Source organism: Amphibalanus amphitrite, unplaced genomic scaffold (assembly GCF_019059575.1).
Source record: "Amphibalanus amphitrite isolate SeventyFive unplaced genomic scaffold, NRLGWU_Aamphi_draft 002059F_arrow, whole genome shotgun sequence".
NCBI lineage: Eukaryota > Metazoa > Arthropoda > Thecostraca > Balanomorpha > Balanidae > Amphibalanus > Amphibalanus amphitrite.
In genome coordinates, this window is record NW_024883552.1 from 20,750 (window position 1) to 39,046 (window position 18,297).

At 46.2% G+C, this 18,297-nt stretch overlaps 1 protein-coding gene across 1 annotated transcript; it reads left to right on the forward strand.

The window, feature by feature from the left end:
• The first annotated feature begins 1,837 nt into the window (after nucleotides 1-1,837).
• On the forward strand, nucleotides 1,838-17,950 carry LOC122376228. Its single transcript, XM_043356018.1, has 12 exons — nucleotides 1,838-2,000; nucleotides 2,681-2,778; nucleotides 3,211-3,306; nucleotides 9,577-9,726; nucleotides 10,152-10,670; nucleotides 12,108-12,236; nucleotides 13,873-14,086; nucleotides 15,474-15,692; nucleotides 15,917-16,029; nucleotides 16,199-16,351; nucleotides 16,882-16,932; nucleotides 17,135-17,950. Exons 1-12 carry the CDS (start codon nucleotides 1,910-1,912, stop codon nucleotides 17,231-17,233), a joined length of 1,932 nt encoding a protein of 643 aa, XP_043211953.1. The 5' UTR covers nucleotides 1,838-1,909; the 3' UTR covers nucleotides 17,234-17,950.
• Nucleotides 17,951-18,297: the final 347 nt, after the last annotated feature.

Consider the following 18,297-nt stretch of genomic DNA (forward strand, 5'->3'; position numbering starts at 1 on the left):
CTTCCGAAAAGACATCGCATGACAAGGATGAAATCAGGGAACGTAAAACGGGGCACTAAAGGACAAAATTATCAACAAGTTCACCTTGTTTAACCAGGACGTCATATGTAGTTGGGATCTAGTAAAGAGGAAGCAGCCTACGAATATATTCAAGAAGCAATTACACAGCATTACAATAATAAGCGGACCGGTTGCATCTATAGATGATGATAGGTATATCAGGGAATTCTTTGACACTTCAAAAAAACTTATAACAAGAAAAGTAGCACAGCTTTCTTGTTATACGTTTTTTAAGCGCTGAAGAAGTATTTGATAGACGAAACCGGTCCGCTTATTTATAGGATGTAATTGCTTCTTGAATATATTCGTAGGCTATACATTCGTAGGCTATATGTAGGCATTCGTAGGCTATATGTACTTGGTCTACACGACTCTTTAGTGCCCTGGTATACCTATACTACACAGGACTGCATGCCTGTCCAATGTATCTACATTCGAGGATCTACTGAGTGAGTACTGCACACGAATTCGGGATTCGTTTTGGTGGATGGTTGTCAGGTAAAAATTAAAATGACCGAGTTGAATTCGTTAAACACCTACCTTTATTTATACTAGCCTTTGCATCTATGCAGTCGCCTACCACGCAGGACTGATAGGGCACAACTTTGATCATAGGACAATCATACGGCTTCTATAATACCCATAAATTAACCCTCGCCCGTATTGGTGTTTTTCCAGCCGCGAACGTATAAGGGGGGGGGGGGTCCGTTGGACCCCCCTCTTGCCGTTTCGCCCCTGATTGAGCTAGAGCTTCGCGGAAAAAACGAGCGTGCTGCCCGTGACGAGAGGAAGCCGATGATACCTAATTTTAAGGTCCTAGGTCATTGGTGGACCTTGCAGGTCAGGTCAATGACCCAAAAGTCGGGAAAATCGGGACCTGTTAGAACGTCGTAAAGTGTGGCTGCTATGGGGTTTTCGGGGCGCTGATCACGAATATCATGTTAGTTTTGATCACAGATGATGTCTTTATGCATTTAGTCCAGTTCGGGTCAGGTCAGGTCAGGTCAACCAGTAGGGGTCCTGCCGGGTATTCCTAGTGGTGTCAACCGCCTCTGACAGCTTCGTAACATGTTACGAAGGTACCAAAACTACTTTGTAAACGTTCATATGGTTGCTAAATTCGAATTCAGCTCCAAAAACTGGCCTAGAAACATGTAAAACTCGAAAAAGTGAACCGAGGTCACCAAAGGTCAATGACCTGACCTGACCTTCAGGTGACCTTGACACCCACCCTAATGCATGGGGGCAACATCATATCACATGTTTGAACGCTTGAAACCACGAAAAGCTTGCAAACGCGCGGCTAATGCGAGCCGACATACGCCGAATCGCGATTCCGGCCAAACATGGTCTCTAAAAGTAGGTCACAGGTCAAAGGTCATTGGGGTCAGGGTCATGAAATTTTCAGGGTAGGTGTAAAATTGATTAACGCGAGGGTACTGAAAGTTTCGTCGCGATCAGCCGCTTTTTACGCGAGTTATTCGCGAAAAACCATGGGGGGGGGGTCCGTTCGACCACCCCCGCCCCTATACGGGCGAGGGTTAAAACCATTCACCAATTATAGGTATCTAACAACCGCATGGCGAGACAAAAAAATTAAAGTTTTTAATTGCGTCAATGCCCACGTTCTTGTTAGTACATCGGCAATCTATGCACGAACCAAATTCCGCAGCGCTACATCTCACTTCCACCACCGACTTTGTCCATGCATCGGTCTGTCATGCGCGTGGACACTCCCCCCCCCCCCTTCCACGGTGTGTCGTCGTACGATATCGGCAGTAGTTGACCGGTCGGCGCTGGCGGCGGTCAGAGGTGACCGGGTCAGTGTGTTAGTCAGTGGTCGGTCGCGATGGCCGGAATGAGTGGTGGAGCGCCGCACAGGGCTGATCGAATCCTCGGCTGTGGCGTGCTCCTCTCCGGATGTGTCCTACTCGGAATCGGTAGGTGGATTCTAGGGTCGTCGGGTCAGGTCAGGTCAGTGGCTCCGAATAGATGAGCAAGTAAATGCGCATCAGGAACGGATTTTCCTATTCGCCCAGCACTGTGATTACTGATTCGTTTGTAATAAGCATTTACTCCGCTGATGTATCTCGGTCAATATAAAATGCCGAAACTCAGAAGCTTATATATTGGTCACCATGGTAGGCTGCTCTCAATCAATTAGTTGCCGGTTTCTATACGGGCATTCCCTAGCATTTAGACCTAATTCAACAGTGTTTTACAGGCCCAACCTTGTTTAGGGCTCACTTCATTTATCACTCGTAATGCTTACCTACACCGTTTAAATTTAAGGTCCAATATAAGTGTAAACATAAATAAGCATGTTAATTACTACGCTCGGATTGTTAAACAATTCGAATCGTTGCGAGGCATTTACCCAAGCAGAATAGGTATCGTCTGTTATTATTGCTAACTTTTATATGTAGATGTAAGATGAGTGACTAATATGTTCAACTGCATTTCGCCTGTCAAATTTGGATGTAATTCCAATTATCTTCACATTTACTGTAGAATTCAAGCATAAATAGAACTAATGTTCTACGTGCTTTATGAGCTTTACAGCCTATTTGATACACAGGCCTTCACTATCGCTTTAAAAAATTTATCTTTCTCTTCGTAGGGCTAATCTTGGGACTGGAGTTTCCGCGATATGTCATCGACCAGAAGATGAAAACTTCCTGCGTGACAGGAGCCGACACACAACACTACAGGGACTGGGTAATACGGTCTTCGAGTTCCAACAGCATGGCCACTGGTCATCCTATTCCTCAGTCAAAATTTCTTAATTTGTCTCATAGAGCCAGTTAACTATGGCTATGCGTCTGTCGAATCATGCAATATCCATGCTCATTAGAGAGATCCATTATAATTATGATATCCTCAGAAACTTCGACATTTATGACAGATTTGAGGATCAAAGTTTTGCGCTCTGTCAGTTTTAGAATGAAATCGAATATAATTAGACTACAGCTTGGCAGGGCTATCACTTTAGATGTTATGTTGTGTCACTGTTTCCACGAAAACATGCTGCTAAAATCGCCCATAGTCCAATGCGTCGCATTGCAGTCAATAGTGCTAAGATCGGCACACCGTCACGCGAGCTATTTAGCATTTACGTCACGTGGTGCACGCAATGCCCGTCTGTTGCAGCTCTCCAGTTATAACTCGACAGGCGTGTCCCTCCTGACCATTTGGCCTGCCAACGCGAAATCAGGCTTAGGAAGGACCCCACCTGGGAATCGCAAGGTAGGTTGATGCGCAACTATCATTAATATCTTTAATAAACTCGCTCGCCCGCACCGATCGTTCCCTTGTTAAGTCGTTAATTATGTGTGCTGGTCATTGTACTACAAAGGTTGAACGGGTTTGATGGACGATGCAGCTTTGACAGAATGTCAATACCGCACCTTTTATCATGAACATCGCATCTATACCTGCAACTTTAATGGATCACTGTTGGTAATATATGAATAAATATATATAGTATATTATATATATATATATATATATATATATATATATATATATATATATATATATATATATATATATATATATATATATAATACATGGACAGCTCAACCTACACCGTAATGTCAGGGAATAACCTGAATAAATGGTTCATTATTCAACGTCTGGGCGGTGGCCCGGCCGTAACAAGAGCCGGATTAGGTGTTGTTCGATCTCCCCTTCCAGCTTGACTTCTGGGCCATGCGGTATTCGAAAGGTCGTCAAAGACTCAAAATTATGAAATTTTACTTCAGTTCTTCTTTGGCAATGTTCGAAAGGGTGCCATTTCTAAAACAAATAGCTAAGCCATTTTTTAGGTCAGCCCAATTTTTGTCCATTTTTGGCTCGTAGCCGTTTTCTTCAGTTTGACCTTAAATCAATTCCTTAGAAGGCAAACACCTCCAAAAATGGACGATTTGTCAATTTTTTTCTGTGTAATTTTTTTTTTACCAAAGGCGTTTCCGATATTGACATTACCACCATCGTCTTTCTAGCGTTAAGATAAATACTCTGTACTCTCAGAATGAAATCCTGATACAATTTGACCTAATAAGGTCAGATTGAATACCTGACCGGAAAATTTGACTGAATGAACATTTGACTGAATGAACATAAATAGCTGAACGCAAGGTAGCCTGGCAGAAAATAATAATGTTACATGTCGGTCTGTGCTCATAATCTTATACAACATACACTTATATGTTGGGAAGATTCGTGTATTTCCTAGGCATTCTATAGAATGCCTGAAAATCAGGCATTCTTTAGAATGCCTAGGGATTCTATAGAATCCCTGGTGGGTCAGGCATTCTATAGAATACCTAGGGATTCTATAGAATGCCTGGTCGGTCAGGCATTCTATAGAATGCCTGATTCCACACATTGCCTGTAACACACACACACACATATATATATATATATATATATATATATATATATATATATATATATATATATATATATATATATATATATATATATATATATATACCCTCATAATCATAATCATAAATGCACAATATGCTGTCTTGTTTAATGAATTTTGCTTATCAAACAATCTGCTCCCTACATTTACATATATAGGTATATATATATATATATATATATATATATATATATATATATATATATATATATATATATATATATATATATATATATATATATATATATATATATATATATATATATATATATATATATATATATATATATATATATATATATTGTATATTGAGAGTCGTTACACGAAGTGCTTATGACGACATAAAATGTGACCTTTGGTGTATTTTTCACCTTCATTTATAACATCAGAACAAAACCATCGTCATTCGCAATCACTTTCGATTCAAGCCTACGGTCCACCCTCCCAGCCAACACTCTTCTAATGCAGCTTCGTATCTGTAGCAGCATAATCCTCCGAGGGTAACCGTTTAAGCGACTGGTTGGCCTGTGACTCTCCCGCGTGCCTTGCGCCGTGGCTCTCCCGTGCCAACGGAATTGGATCAGCTGCTGCTTGCGGCGCACCATTTGGTGGTCGGCATAGCCCAATACCTCCCTCGCTTCCTCTCAGCTCATTGCCCTGAAATGGTGTGAGGTGACGACCGGCCTAGGCCAACAATGAAAATTAGGTAAACAAATAGCATTACTGCCACTGACCCCTAATTTTCGAAGTGTGTTTCGGACAATCAAAATACTTAGGCATTCTATAGAATGCCTGGGAGCTTAAGCCAGGCATTCTATAGAATGCCTAAGCAGTCAGGGATTCTATAGAATACCTAGGGATTCTATAGAATGCCTGGTCGGTCAGGCATTCTATAGAATGCCTAGGCATTCTATAGAATGCCTGATTCCACACATTGCCTGTAACATATATATATGTTACAGGCAAAGTGAAAACTCGGGCATTTTGCAAAATGCCTAGGCAATTTGCAAAATGCCTGATCGGCCAGGCATTTTGCAAAATGCCCAGGCAGTTTGCAAACTGCCTGACCCACCAGGCATTTTGCAAACTGCTTGAAATATTTTCCCAGGCATTTTGCAAAATGCCTGACATCAAACTCGCACTAGCGACGATGTATATAGGTAAGCATCATTTGTAACTGCCGCTTACAAAAGTTAATCGCTGTCAATGCGCACCAAGTGAGGGGACACTGCGTTCTCCGGGTAGCGCCGCCGAGTTCAGGTCACTGAGCCCCAGCGGCCGTCGGGTGCCGAGCACCGGGCGTGGTTTCGTGGGTAAACATGCGCTCGGTACAATGATTGTACTGTTTCTAAGAGCTCTTGGTGGCTTTTTGGAAATACTATGGGTGGATATTGATCAGAAAAGAATGCTCTTCCAATTTACGAAAATTTGATTATTACACGTTTAGGTACATTATCAATCGTCTCTGCCGGAACAGCTGCCCACCAGGGCAGAATACTGGACATCGCAGCTTTTATACACACGGCTACAACTCCGCATATACGAAAGGTACGGAGACGGTCGCTCAAGTCCATTCAGCGTTGGCTCCATCTCGACAGAATTGACGCAAAACGTATAGGTATACAGAGTGTCACGAACTTGATACGCGGTTGGCGCGGTCTTGTCCCTACATGTCCCTCCTGAGTGCTGAATGGATGTAATTTTAACGGGTCCGGCACCAGGGCATCTGGTCCAGGGCACTCGGCATCTAAATCGGCCATCCCCCGGTATCTGAAGATTTTACCCTGAAGCTGAAGCCGCTCAACCTCAGGCTGCAACCCTGACTTACCGTCATCCATAAGTGATGCAGCTGGATTTCGACAAAACCCACCAAATCTGGACCATTCAGGACTAGATATTCAGACTTTTCAATGATGAGGCCGTGAGGTGATATTAGCCGTTTTCACGACGGCCATCTGGTACATATTTGGTTCACATCTGGTGTAGATTAGGTGCATATTTGGTCAAATTAGGTTCAGTGTGTCTCTTAGTGGCTATCAGCTAGGGTTGTACTAATTGCTTATATGCCTCCTTTGTCATATTATCAGAGAGCATCATCGGTTAAAACACTGAAACAAATTCATAAAATAATGATATTTGCTGTATTAAGAGAGATTAGGTGCATATTTGGTCAAATTAGGTGCACTCACCGGACAGCCCGTCGTGAAAACGGCTATTAGAGCTCTTCTTAGTCACTAACCGTCCCGACAAGCAGTTCTGGGCCAACAGCAGCTCAGAGGCGCTGCGCCGTCGAGACGGTGAAGCACCCACTGGGCACTGGGGATTCTCGTTTGGGGCATGATGGGCTACAGAGGCCTATTTGAGATTCACCAGGTGCCGCGGGGACAGACCATGTGGCCGCTGATAACTTGTCAGCGAGGTGCTGGAGAACACTGACGCAACTACGATGCAATACATTTCGGGACACCAGTACAACATCCCGCAACAATTTCGTGACACCCGTATTCGTGACCGTGGAATGTGTCAATGTGAACACAACACATGTGAAATGTGTTGTGGGGTCAGTCACAGTGGAACGTTTATGATCAACGGCTGTAGTCAACAAAAACGGTGGAATACGAGGAAATGGAAACCCAGGCATTTTGCAAAATGCCTGACCCGCCAGGCATTTTGTAAAATGCCTAGGCAGTTTGCAAAATGCCTGGTGGGTCAGGCAGTTTGCAAACTGCCTGGGCATTTTGCAAAATGCCTGGCGGGTCAGGCATTTTGCAAATTGCCTAGGCATTTTGCAAAATGCCCGAGTTTTCACTTTGCCTGTAACATATACATATGTCATTAAACACGACAGCATGTTTGGTGTTATTCAGCTTTTTTAACACCAAACATGCTGTCGTGTTTAACCCGCGCCCCACTGGGGTCTGCGTATAACACGCCCTACTGGGGGGGGGGGGGTGGCTATTCATAGCCCCCCCCCCCCTCCTAACTCGGAAACTACTAGGCCGATTGTCAAAATTCAAACGGCGTCTGATAGCCCCGGAAAACTGTCGAACGAAACCTAATTTCATTGACCTCGAGGTCACCGATGACGTCACAGGTCAGGTCAAAGTAAAAATTATTAGCATTTTGGCTTCTTCACGTTTTGGGCTCTGGCCGCCGTCTTACAAGTCAGATCAGGCTCATTTTTGGTTCACACACTCGTGAACAGATGCTCTAGATACTCTGAGGGTACCAAACTTGTACTTTGATTTTCAGGTCAAGGTCAGGTCATCACAGGTCACGAAAATATTATATCATCCATCGGTCACGTGACACATGTTTTATGGTCCATTTAGGCCAAACATTTCGAATTTGATGTCGTCTGTGTCATTCGAGGTCATTTTGAGTCAAATTTAGCTTAGGTCAGGTCACTTTCAGGTCAAAAAAGGTCAAATTTTGAAGTTAAAATTTTTCCACAAAAAGGTGTCTATTGGATGCAGTTTGAGCTCAGGAACACGATGGTGCTATTTATATTGGCGTACGATGTCAAATTCGTGCTGAGAAATTGATTTGAAAAATTAATAATTGTTAATTTTTGCAATAATGCGTATAACTTGGCCAGTTTTAAAGATATTTAGCTAAAACTTGCTAGAGTTAGTCATAATAATGCGTTCTATCACATATATTCCGGTTTTTTCGAAAAATCAAAAGAAATTCGAAAAAATGTAAAAATGTTAATTTTGAATTTTATTATATAAAATTTTCGAACTTTTCAAAATTTCGAAAATCCGAGATAGCAGTTTGATAGCGCTGTCTATTCTGAGTCCTCTCATGCAAAGAAATTGGATCTAGCTTAAAGACTGAGCTCTTGGGAGCGATTGCCGTGGTTCAATGTTTTGCGTCGAAATCGGCCGAACATGACGTCACTCTGACGTCATTTGCGGCCGACCTATGGTAGGTACGAAGTTCAAATTTTGACACAAGATGTCAAATTGATGGAGCCGATGGTACTGAAAGTTGGCGTCGATACGTCAAGCGGTTTGGAAGTTATTGCAGAAAAACGGGAGGGGGGGCTATAAATAGCCCCCCCCCCCCAGTGGGGCGCGGGTTAATGACATATGTATCAGAGAGAACCTGCTTCCCAAATATTATAAAATATTTATAGTAAATATATGGCATTTTCATCGTTTACTTATAAGCATCATGCTTGCACTAATTGTTTCCACCGTTCAAGTTCAAGGGATGTGGGTAAAAAAAATCGATCAGCTGATACGTTGCCGGCATGTTTAGCGCCGGTCCCTAGAGTTAATCGGCACTGAATAAGTTCTACCAGTCTTCATAACGGCAAGGTTAATAGCAAGAAAATGCTAGCAATTCCAAAGCTGATGAGTTCATAATGGACCGTCTACAATCATTACGAAATTATATGCTGGTGACAAATTAATGACGTTGCTGGCATACAAGTAACCAACTGCGTTTGTTTTCCCGTCGTCTCTTGAATACGAGGTAGGTATTTGAAAGCAAATCGGTAACAATGTAAATAAGACCAACTGAAATGGAGAGGCGCCATTTCAGACATATACGATTAAACGTAATGGAATGGCACGAATAGGAGCAGGGCTAGGGACACTTTTTTAAAGTCTATTTAAAGTTTATGTTCTTATTTACATTGGTATTGTATTGTCATTCTCAGTGAGAAAAATAACATTGGTAGCGGTGTATTCTTTCTGTAGGCATAGAAATAGGTGTGACCAATAAAATATGTTGTTGGTACTTTTGTTATCAAAAAACTTTTTTTTCAAATTTCATCCGTTTCTAATAGGCTAGCCTGATGCCTATGATTCCATAGCAATACCCCTCTTCATCTAGCGCATTGCCTCCTATTTCTAGGCTTTCATTGTTTTTGGTAATTTTCTTTGCGGTCCTCCGAAAAACAATACAAGGGTTGTTACACTGAATAGTGTATATTAAACTTATTAATCCGTATTTCGTCAACCCACATTCAAATATAAACCGCCGGTCGTCCAGCCTAAACAATTAGTGCCGATCTGCCTTTCATCGAATACGAGTAAATGTCTCAGCCACATCATGTATGTTACTTCCGACAGAGGTTTGGCCCGTACGTGTTCACCAGTGACGAGAGGAAAGTGGATCTGTCTGGCCACGATGGGCTGCTCTTGTTCAGAGTGTACTCACAATATCGGTTTGACGAGGACGGGACACGACGCCAATGTGCTACCTGCCATGACCACGACGAGGTGAGAAAAGGATTGAAGGTGGGCAGAGGAAGCTTGAAGAGAGAAAGAGAGAGAGAGAGAGAGAGAGAGAGAGAGAGAGAGAGAGAGAGAGAGAGAGAGAGAGAGAGAGAGAGAGAGAGAGAGAGAGAGAGAGAGAGAGAGAGAGAGAGAGAGAGAGAGAGAGAGAGAGAGAGAGAGAGAGAGAGAGAGAGAGTGAGGCTCTGAGAGAGTGAGTGTAACGAGAGAGAGAGAGAGTGAATGTAGGAGCGTGAAAAAGAGGGGGAAAGAGCATTAAGGAAAGGATGACGTTAGAGATAAAGTTATATATTCTGTTATGTATTTGTTGCTGCGATTACTATCTTTCTAAAATGATATAAAAACGCAATTCTCTAGCCTTCAGCACAAGACTCCGTGTTAAAATCTCCCCACCTCCTCCCTCGGGTCAGGTCACGGTGGTCAGCACGGTACGTCAGCAGCTGCTGGCTCCGTTCGCCGGCTCCAAGGCGGTCTACCTACGACGGCACATAGCTGCCATGGCACGCGCGCTGCTACACTCACGGTCAACTCGACAGGTTCCTCGTCCTGCCGTCCCACCGGCGCGAGGAGCCCCAACCGACCGACCGACGTCCGTGAGTCTGCTGACCTGCAGACTGGTGGCGTTGGACTCCAAACTGCTGCGGCTGGCGCCTCCCGAGCTACTGGTACCAGCACTGCGGCTGCTGGAGGAGCCAGCGGGAGTGGTGCGCGCCCCGCTCACTGACAGAGTGTGTGATGAGGTGTGGAAGAGAGTGCTGAGAGAGGCGGTTGTGACGGAGGAGTGGTGTAAGGAGTACAGGACGGGGGAGGCCGCACACTGTGATGTGTGGTTCTTCGTGGAGCGTCACAGCCGGCTGAATGAGACGCAGAGAGGGAGGGTGGCGAATGTCACCGTTCAGCTGCTCTGCTGCCACTCCAACTACTCTCAGGTGCGAACGTTTGATGATAATTTGTTCGTATGTCTTTAACCCGCGCCCAGCTGGGGGTCCTGGATTTCCACGCCCTGCTGGGGGGGGGGGGTGTTTGAACACCCCCCCCCCCTTGTAACTCGGCTCCTGGCCACGTAGCGTTACGCAGAAGGCGGCGTTCGAAAGAGCGTCAAAAATAATGACGAAATCACTTCGGTCAATTTTTTGGTCAGGTCAAAGGTCAGGTCACCAGAGGTCATTGAAGGCAAAATTTCGCCGAGTTCCAGGTCGAATGTCGAAAATTTCCAAGAAGCCAACGCATAACTCGAGAACCAATAGCGCTACAGCGCCGCGGAAAAGCGCATTCGATAGCCCTATTAACGCCCTTTCTGAGTAATTTTCTCAGATTTGACCTAACGTCAACGGTTTTGCCTGCAGGGGGCAAAAACTGGAAAAATAGCCGATTTTTTCGGAAACAGTTTTTCTGCAATAACTTTTGACCCAAGCCTTGTACGAGCTTCTTTTTACCGGCATTGTGTTCCTCTCGTCAAGACTCATCGAATGAACTGTAACTTGACCTTGAAAGCTCAACTTGAAAATTTGACCTCAGGTCAAGGTCATGACCTGACCGGAAAGGGTCATGTTGCATATCAGTCGATCCGTATCGTCGAGCTGAACACATCTAAGGCGTTTTCATCGCTTTAGCATGCCTCTATCAAAACTTATTTGCGAAAAACTGTTAGATACCATTCGTGACCTAAGATGACCTCAGGGCATAAACAAGGGTCACGGACACCATTTTCATGTTCAGTGTGTCTAAACCACTTGTAATTCGGTGTTTGGGAGTGTTTATAATGTCTTTTGTCCAAAAGAGGCGCATTTCAATTTTATCCCATTGACTTATAATGTGGAGGTCGCAAAATTGACCTGACCTTAGATCATCGATATCAAAATTCTGAGATATACATTTTGTACATGCTATTGCTCTTAGCAATCTCTGAAAGTTTCAAAGCGATCGGTCACTCGGTGTAGCTATGACAGACATTGAAACTTTTTATGAGGTGAGGCCATTTCAAGTGACCTGGTGACCTGACCTTGAATGACCTTGGTCTGAAATTTTCACAACATGTGTAGAATTGATGTATGATAAATTGTACCAAAAACGGCGGCGCTTCGCGGCGCCGTTTTTTAGATACCTATTCGCGAAAAACCACAAGGGGGGGTGTTCAAACACCCCCCCCCCCCAGCAGGGCGCGGGTTAATAACGGTATATTTGTGTGAATCCCTTGTTCCATGCCACTGGCATGAAAGCACTGACATCAATGTAAAAAGACCGAATGTACCCAGCGATTATTCACGAACAATGATATTAGAACCCTAAAATGAAGCTGAATAATGCACTTATCGGTTGGCCGGAGGGGAATTCGGCGCTATTTTGATCCCGACTACCGGTTTCAGGTGGGCAGGAGTTCACCATCAGCTCTGCTCAGTCTAGTTCTTCAACTAGCGCCGCGGCTTCAGCAGGCGGTGGCTGACGTCTCCAGTCTGAACCTGCTAACAAACACCCTGCGCGGCCCCGTCAGTCAGGTAGGCGGCTCTATTAGTCCCGTATCTTGCACTCCGCCTAGGTTTCGTCGCTGAGGTGAGCCCGCCTCGATACGGCTTGCTATTATAGAAACCGTACAAATGAATAAATGATTGATGTCGGGGTAATAAAGGAATTGAATAAACAATGCAACTGTTATAGCTATTTGCTTTTTTGTTTTGCTTCATAAATAGGTGATTATACTTCAACGCATAGCTCGATGAAAGTTGAAATCGAAGAAAAAGATAAACAAATTATCAGCTCACCATTCCTATGCACATAATAAATTAACCCGCGCCCTGCTGGGGGTCCTGGATTTCCACGCCCTGCTGGGGGGGGGGGGGGTGTTTGAACACCCCCCCCCCTTCTAACTCGGCTCCTGGGCCACGTAGCGATACGCGGAAGGCGGCGTTCGAAAGAGCGTCAAAAATAATGAGGAAATCACTTCGGTCAATTTTTTGGTCAGGTCAAAGGTCAGGTCACCAGAGGTCATTGAAGGCAAAATTTCGCCGATTTCCAGGTCGAATGTCGACAATTTCCAAGAAGCCAACGCATAACTCGGGAACCAATAGAGCTACAGCGCCGCGGAAAAGCGCATTCGATAGCCCTATTAACGCCCTTTCTGAGTAATTCTCTCAGATTTGACCTAACGTCAACGGTTTTGCCTGCAGGGGGCAAAAATTGCAAAAATAGCCGATTTTTTCGGAAACAGTTTTTCTGCAATAACTTTTGACCCAAGCCATGTACGAGCTTACTTTTACCGGCATCGTGTTCCTCTCGTCAAGACGCATCGAATGAACTATAACTTGACCTTGAAAGGTCAACTTGAAAATTTGACCTCAGGTCAAGGTCATGACCTGACCGGAAAGGGTCATGTTGCATATCAGTCGATCCGTATCGTCGAGCTGAACACATCTAAGGCGTTTTCATCGCTCTAGCATGCCTCTATCAAAAGTTATTTGCGAAAAACTGTTAGATACCATCCGTGACCTAAGATGACCTCAGGGCATAAACAGGGGTCACGGACACCATTTTCATGTTCAGTGTGTCTAAACCACTTGTAATGTAGTGTTTGAGAGTATTTATAATGTCTTTCGTCCAAAGGAGGCGCATTTCAATTTTCTCCCATTGACTTATAATGGGGAGGTCGCAAAATTGACCTGACCTTAGGTCATCGATATCAAAATTCTGAGATTAACATTTTGTACATGCTATTGCTCTTAGCAATCGCTGAAAGTTTCAAAGCGATCGGTCACTCGGTGTAGCTATGACAGACATTGAAACTTTTTATGAGGTGAGGTCACTTCAAGTGACCTGGTGACCTGACCTTGAATGACCTTGGTCTGAAATTTGCACAACATGTGTAGAATTGATGTATGATAAGGTGTACCAAAAACGGCGGCGCTCCGCGCCGCCGTTTTTGAGATATTCGCGAAAAACCACAAGGGGGGGTGTTCAAACACCCCCCCCCCCAGCAGGGCGCGGGTTAATGCATTTAGGTATAAATGCATACAGATACGCTATGTCTCGGTCGAAATGTCTTCTGCCTTGTGTATGATGCAAAGTTGTCGGCAGATGCATAGTGGATGAATTATCACATAGTAAATCGTATAAAAAATCTGCGCGTGTCCCCAACAGATGGCGCTGGGTTTCCGCCTGCGCACGGCCCTGTTCACCAACAACAGCGTCAGTTGCTGGGACCTGCCCGAGAGGACAGTGCTGGAGGACGGCTGGATATCCGGGGCACTACGGCACCACGAGTCCGAACAACACAGTCGGAGACACGCCTCGCTGCGCAGCCTGTCCACCTGTCTCTACAACAGGTCCAAGGAGAGCAACCTGCTCTGGCACGGTAAGGCAGGGCCGCGGGGGTGTGGGCACCGTTCCGTCGCTTCCTTCCTCAGGATACTGAAATCCTTCTCCCCCACGCCGCAACCCCGACTCCGGGCTGGACAGGCACCTTTATCTCATGCGGGCTGCTCCCTTGGAGCGGCACCGCTGCTCCCAGGGAAGCAATACCCGTAGCCGGGTGCAGAGAGTAGTTTTTTTTTGGGGGGGGGGGGGCTGGTCGGCCTGTCCATTCGGACGGGCTCAGCCCCGGCGACTCTCTAGGGTTCCTGTCCAGACTAATGTCTCCCCCTAATTCCAATCATCCTTCCGGATCCTTCGATACCTGTGTAACTAGATTTCCCTTGTAATCATTTTCCAGATATGTGTGTGAGCTGCGTTGTTAGGTAAGCCTTAGCAGTAAACCCCGTACACCTAATATCCCAGATAATATAATAGCATCGATACAGGCATTACGTCGCAATGCATACTCATATCTAGCATACCTGCATTCCTCCTGCCACATCACATGCGCTTTCGTCCTCTCCCCTCCGCTCGGGGGAGGGGGAGCATTATCCTCTGTCGGATCTCCCCGGTCTCCATCGGAGAGAGACCACAGGCTCGGTGCACTGATCGATGTGCAGCCCCGATCATTGATCCCCTGAGGTCGACTGCGGCTCTCCAGCCGACGTCATTAATGTCGCCGAGACAACGTTCGTGCCGCGTGGAACGGAACGTCCCCGCCGCCGTGGCCGCACGCTCCTCTGAACACCGATAATTAGCGCCGCAAAATGGTGTCGGTGGCGGTGACACGGCAGCTGGGGAGGACGGGGGAGCTGCGCCGGGTGATCGGGCGGACTGTAGAGAGGATACGACAGATCAGATGGATGGTGGAGGACGTGGGAGGCCCGGAAGATAGCTTGTCGGGCAAGGAGATGAGCGCACGGCTCGGGGCGGATAGGATGGGCGGGCAGAAGTTCGAATGGAAACGGCAGATTATTGAACGATACGACTCTCGCGGGAGACTGGAGAGCAATTCATGAAACATCGCGACAGGACACGGGTGGAGAATTGTGCTGGACTGGGGGTGCTCGAGCTCTCCCAATTCCACGCCGGCCACGCCGGCTTGGCTTTGGAGCCGCGGCCGGGCGGCGCGGGTCAAGGTCACCGCTAGGCGGCGGCGGATTTGCTGCGCCCGAGCACCCCCAGCTGGTCACAATTCTGTATTGAGAGATGACGTGCGCAGAGCTCAAAATTCATACGACTAGATTGGATAGTCTCTTGTTATGATCTCTCGGACCCTGACTGTAGTTCCCTTGTTCTCAGAGAGCTCCCTTGACCTCTCCTGCTTTTCTGTTTAGATCGATAAGCTCAGCGGTCACCTCCCTCGACGCATTCCTCTCCTCCCTCAGACCGGGTGACGGTGACGGGCCGGAGACTGCCTCGGCACACAGCCGGCTTCAGCAGCTCTCTTCCTCCGGCCACTCACGTGACGGCCTGTGGTCGGAGCGCCACGACCGCCGCCGCTGCGGCTATCTACGAGCCGCGTGTGTGGCGTCCCCTGCAGTACGTCCGCTCCGGCCGCAGCGCCTCGCTGGGGCAGGTGGCTCTGATGGAGCTCACAGCGCCAGGTGAGCTCCTATCGCCGTTACTACCTACAGTTACGGCTCGAGAGTGAGGCCGGTTGAAAAGCCTCGGCGATTTGCATATCTCGCAGGATCAATCTGTTGCTCTATAGGGTACTGTCCCTGTGACAAGTCAACTTGACAATTATTCTATTATAACAGATGCTGTACATAATGTAGCTTTCTTGCTTACAAAAACTTACAATAATGGACGTTTTGTTTCATTCCAGAGGCCAACGCTTCGCTGTACGATATGCGGGACGTATCCGAGTTTGCCGAGTGGATTCAACTAGGACCACTTGATCAGCAGCAGCACCAATCACTGAGCGAGTATATCCCAAAGGTCTGATGCAGTACTGTGGTCTGAGCTAAACTCAGAGCAGCTGGGCTGCCCTGCCATGCTTTACCAGTAATACCATAACTAGGACCATGTAGTGCATTGTTTTTTTTTCTGATAAATAGATTCGTCTTTGCATTACCACCAGTCTACCAAGCGGCTCCACGATTCACAGGTTCTGGTGGAGCCTCTATCAGGACACATCTGGTCACGGAGCATTACTTGGACGTCATACACGGGCCAGAACGCCTCCTCATTGGTGCCACTCTGGACAGTGACGCAACACTGGCAGGTCTCTGATGACGTCATCACTCGACATCGCTGGCAGGTGAAGAAAACATATGTACGACGAGGCACGAGCTTCCTTTTCGAACAGTAAAGGTCAAGCTATACGGGACACTTTTTCGTTTTCCGCTTTTTCGATTTTTAGAATCGCTTTTTCGCTTTTTAGAGTCGCTTTTCGATTTTTCGCGTCGTTTTTTTCGAGTTGCTTATTTCGTGTATTTTCGGCTTCGCTGCCGTGGGGCTTCACCAATGTTATCAAGTGACACTGATCGTCTACTGAAGCCGAGAAAGTTAAAAAAAAAACGAAATGAAAAGCCGAAAAAGTGTGCTGTGGGGCTTATATCTTAACACATGTAACAATGATACTTATGTACAGTTTTTATGTTGACTTTAGGCTGAATAAAGATTTACGACTCGCTGAAGTTGTATGCTTTGCGGATGTCACTTCATTGAGTGCCTTCAAAAGTTCTCGAATTGTTGCATTAGGTCAGTGCTCATAAATCAGCATTTCTCAACTAGGTACGAGTTAACTACTAAGTGAAAATGATAAATCTGAAAATGTCTTTGTTTCAGTCGATTGTTATTTTGGAGGTCGGCTGTGCGGGGCTGGTCACCTGTAGTCTGGTGAGTATAAGGACGCCTTCTACTCTACATTATTGCGACTTTGGGCGAAAAATGATCGGGTTCTCCCATCATTTTTTTTTTTTTTTAAGGAAAAAGGAACAAAATACGATAAAACCATTGCCTCTTACAAATTACAAGACAATAGAAAATGTTGGAACACCACCCACTATAACTTAGCACAGCTGACCTTCCTTCTCGCCAGGTGGGCGGTCTGGCGGTGCTGGCTGGCTACCTGGTCTTCCTCGGCTTCATATCGTGTCGCGGCAGCGCGGTGGCTCCTCTGATGTCGACCCATCGCTGACTGGAGAGTCTGACAGCAAGCTGACTCATCAGGTCGTGGAGAGCTTGGTCATCGGTTCCTGGATTCTAAGTGATTCTTGTTTTACGTGTTGCCGCCGAGAAATGACTCGTGGCTGCTGATTAGGATGAGAAATGAGCAACGTGCCAAAAAGGAGAAGTGAATTGTTCCAAGCTGGACCGTGGGAGGTGCCAGCTGTAACGTATTTTATTGTATCTTGCACTTCTCCGTCCATGTCCGAACCATCAAACAACTAAGTCTAAGTCTAAGTCTAAATCGCAAACTTGCACTCATATTCCACGACCTTTTATGGAGGTGCAGGTAACAGCGCCACGGGAAAGGAGTGTTCCACTAGCTGAAATGACCTAAGTGAGGCCTCACACGGGAATGGGTTACTGAAGGCCGGCCGCATACCGCATCAATGTTCTAGATGTTGCACCCATTCTGGGAATGGGTAATCTGTATTTTCCGTCCATGTCATTCCGTCCATTTGTATGGGAGTGTTCTGTTACAACACAGATTCGTCCACTGGACATTTCCGAGTATGCATGTCTGCCGTATGCCGCATCGCCTGTGGCATATGTCATCAAAAGCGCGGCAACTGTAAAAGGAACGCCATCGTCTGTGAAGATACATCTGGGTGTGTTATGTAAGTGCAGCTGTTCATGCTTTGAATGTGGAATGTGCCAAAGAGTGAGGTAATAAAAGTATCCATTGGAATGAATGCAGGCCAAGTCACCGACCACTAGAGTGAATAGAATATCCAATACACCAGAAGGCAAGCGCATGCAATAAACTAAGCAAATTGTCAAAAATTCTTGAAATCCTGTCACCTTCAGCAAACATCGTTAATTCACCGCTACTTTCCTGGTCTAGCTAGTTTAACACACCCAGTATAGACCGCGGCCGATCGAGCCTGTATGGCCTGCCGTTGATCGCCGATAGCTTCAGCGGCGGGCGGCGGGCGGCCCGGTTTTGTGCGGGTATGTGTGGGCGACCGGCACCCCTATATGGTCAGCGAGAGTCGCCGGAACGGGCACCTCCGCCAGGCGAGGAGGTGCCGCCCG